At 49.0% G+C, this 3,417-nt stretch overlaps 1 protein-coding gene across 3 annotated transcripts in view; it reads right to left on the reverse strand.

Annotated features, from left to right (window-relative positions):
• Positions 1-2,179: 2,179 nt before the first annotated feature.
• LOC126998449 (uncharacterized) overlaps positions 2,180-3,417 on the reverse strand; it is a 1,255-nt gene continuing 17 nt past the window's right edge. Inside the window, exons 1-2 of one of the 3 annotated variants that reach the window (XM_050860342.1) lie at positions 2,716-3,417; positions 2,180-2,571 (exon numbers count right to left, since the gene is read on the reverse strand). The exon at positions 2,716-3,417 is cut by the window's right edge and continues 17 nt beyond it. In XM_050860342.1, coding sequence (XP_050716299.1) covers positions 2,212-2,571; positions 2,716-3,411 — 1,056 coding nt within the window. In that variant the 5' untranslated portion in view covers positions 3,412-3,417 and the 3' untranslated portion in view covers positions 2,180-2,211. Of the gene's footprint in view, positions 2,572-2,643 lie in introns of all 3 variants that reach the window. The other 2 variants (XM_050860262.1, XM_050860183.1) reach the window with 2 other exon arrangements.

Genomic DNA, 3,417 nt, shown 5'->3' on the forward strand with positions numbered 1-3,417 from the left:
ACTCTACGATTCCTACCACCACAACCACCATGGCTATTACTACAACATCTTCTGCACGACAACAACCACTGTTACCGCTATAACCAATCTTTCCTTTCACCCTTTACCTCCGCACAGCAGCGGTCCGCCCTCAACCTTTCTGCCGCAGCCTTTAGAAGCACGGTACAGAACAGAACAGAGCCTCAAGCACTTACCCGGCCGAAGCAGCGTGTCTGTGTGGCGCCGAAACACTGCATCACGGAGGGAGAGAGGGAGGGAGGGAGAGCAGGTGAGAGGTGTAAGGCTGCCCCGTCTGTCCCCCTCCGCTAACCCCCTCAAGATGGCTCTCCTCGTCCGCCGCTCGCTGCCTCTGTACGTGTGAGAAATGCTGTCATGAGGAGATTGGTAAATGGTTGACGGAGTAATTATATAGCTAGGTAATTAACGAGCTAACTTAATAAATGAATGAATAAATACATAAATAAGTGGATAAATAAGTATAATAATAATGACAAAAATAGTAAAGGCAACGCAAAAACAGACCAAAGGATAATATTGTTAAAAGGAAGATAGACCGATAAAGATAAATCTAGATATAGATCGAAAAAAAATGTGAAAGAAAAAATAAAGAAAACAAAACTAAAATATTGGGGATAAAACGATCTTTACAACAACTCTAATAATAATAATAATAATAATAATAATAATAATAATAATAATAATAATAATAATAATAATAATAATAATAATAATAATAATAATAATAATAATAATAATAATAATAATAATAATAATAATAAAAATAATAATAACATAATAAACACGTGCCTTTTGACCCCGTGACCTCCATTGCCTCGCCTCGCGGAATTTATTACTGACCAAACTGTGAAAAATGAGGCGATGGAAAGAAGGGGGGAAGGAGGAGGAGGAGGAGGAGGATGTGGAGGAGGAGGAGGAGGAAGAGAGGAAAGGAGAGGGAGGAGAGAGGATGGGAGAGCAAGGCAGGGACAGAGGGACGGAGAGAAGGAAGGGAGGAGGGAGGTGGGAGGAGATGGATGGGGAAAGGTGAGTGGGTGGAGGGGGAGAGATGGGGAAGGGAAGGAAGGGGAAGGAAAAGGAGGATGAAAAGCAATGTATCATTACTCTGAGGTGGCGGAGGAGGGAGGTGAGAGGCTGTTGTTGTTGTTGTTGTTGTTGCTATTGTTGTTATTATTGTTGCTGTTCTTTGAAGTAATGTTAACGAAGATTTTTAGTCTTACGTCCATTCGTTTTCCTGCTAACTAAATAACAAAACACACTTGATATCTTTTCGTCTTATTTGGAGTCTCGTTGGCTGTTCTTAACCTAAAGCCCCATCGGAGCAGCTCTTCTTAACCTTTACTCGACACACGCAATCCTTCTGTGATTAATCTGATTCCAACGCCTTCCTAACACATGCTGTTATCAGGCTAAACTTAATTGTCTAAATCTCCTGTCAATCATGTCTAACTTTCTGCCGAACTAAACCCCCAACAACATGTACTTCAGCCTAATTTTCTTTCATCTCCTGCCAGCAACCCTTCAGCCAATATGGTGCAAGTCTTACACTGTCAGGTCACCTTTTGGCTCTTGTCTGCCCAAATCTCCTGTAAATTCATTATTCTCCAATCAACTTGACTCTGACCTCCCTTCATCTAATAACACTACTACCAATATAATGCCAAACTAAAATCAACTTACACTGTCAGGTCAACTTTAATGAAGCTCTTATCAGCCCAAATCCCTTGGAATGTCATGTCCAAACTCCTACCAGCCTAAAATCCTATCAATTTGACTGGGACCATTTCTAAACGCCACTCTGTAACCCTCTCAATTATTCCAAACCTCTAAACTCCCGTCACCTCAAAATGAAACACATATTAACGCACTTCTTCCAGCCACATCACAACCTCCCAGCCACCACGTCAACCCACCACGTGAAACCACTGACAAGCCCACCAACCCTCTAACCATTCAACCACTCGTCACATCAAAATTAAACCCCTATCAAGTTACGCCTTCCAACCCCATCACCACCTCCTTGCCACCCCATCAACCCACCCATACTACTACTACTACTACTACTACTTCCCATTGTGTTTGTACGTGCGTAGAAAAGTTGTACCGGTAGGATAATAGATAAGAGTTGTAGTTAAGAATGAAAAATGCAACAGTAACACAGTCTTGGGGCTCTCTCCTTGCGCCTCACGCCCCTCACAGCCCCCCGCCGCCGACGCCCCACCGCCACTCGTCAGGGTCAGCGAGTGGCACCCGCGAGACCAAGACCGCAGCGGCGGCCAGTAGCCGGGCGAGGCGGTTGTGCCGCCACGCCGCCCCCAGCCTCGCCAGGAAGCCGCGGCCGCCGCCACACTCCTCTGTGCCTCCAGCAGTGCCCCGCCCAGCCTCCTCCTCAGCGTCTTCTTCAAGAGTCTCCCATCCACTCTCATCCGAGTCTCCGGGAGTCTCCCGTTCACACTTCTCGGAGTTTCCGTCCTCAGACACCCATCCACTCTCCCTATCTGTGTCTTCAGCAGTGTCAAGTCCACTCTCCTCGCCTGAGTCACCTACACTCTCCTCTGTGTCTTCTTCGGGAGTTTCCCATGCACTCACATCTGAGTCTTCTTCGGGAGTTTCCCATACACTCACATCTGAGTCTTCTTCGGGAGTTTCCCATGCACTCACATCTGAGTCTTCTTCGGGAGTTTCCCATGCACTCACATCTGAGTCTTCTTCGGGAGTTTCCCATGCACTCACATCTGAGTCTTCTTCGGGAGTTTCCCATGCACTCACATCTGAGTCTTCTTCGGGAGTTTCCCATGCACTCACATCTGAGTCACTGGTGTCCATCTTTTCTTGGCACTGGTCTATCTCAGTGACCTCGGGGTCATAGAAGGCACGGTCCTTGTAAGATGACCCTTTGTGGGCGTCATTTCCCTTCCCGTCAAGCAGCCACTGCGTCAGAACCTCCGGAGATGGCTGGCGGGTCTGCAGCAGGGCGACCTTCCCCTCGTAGACGTACAGGGTGAAGCACTCTGGGCGGCCGCTCTGCATCAGCTGGCCCAGGAAGTCTTCCAGGCCCACTTTGGCCACGCGCGTCTGGCCGCTAAGGAGCGTCAAACAGATCTTAACTTGCGCTGCGTCCGCGTCCGCCTCGCTGCTGTACCGGAAGACGTGCTCCAGGTCCAGGAAGGCGTTGGATAAGAAGGGGGCCCGCGGCCTGTCGACGAAGGAAAACGCGGCCGCCTCCCTCCAGGCTCCGGCCAGCCTCCCCCAGCACCCGCGGCGCCGGCGGACGCTGACCGTCACCCGGATGGGCGCGGCCTCCACGCTGCACCCGCCCACGGGCGCATCCACCAAGCAAGTGCCGTAGACGGCACGTCGGATCTCCTCTTTGCGGAAGGTTTTGGTTGCCATTTAAAT

Source organism: Eriocheir sinensis, chromosome 1 (genome assembly GCF_024679095.1).
Source record: "Eriocheir sinensis breed Jianghai 21 chromosome 1, ASM2467909v1, whole genome shotgun sequence".
Taxonomy (NCBI): domain Eukaryota; kingdom Metazoa; phylum Arthropoda; class Malacostraca; order Decapoda; family Varunidae; genus Eriocheir; species Eriocheir sinensis.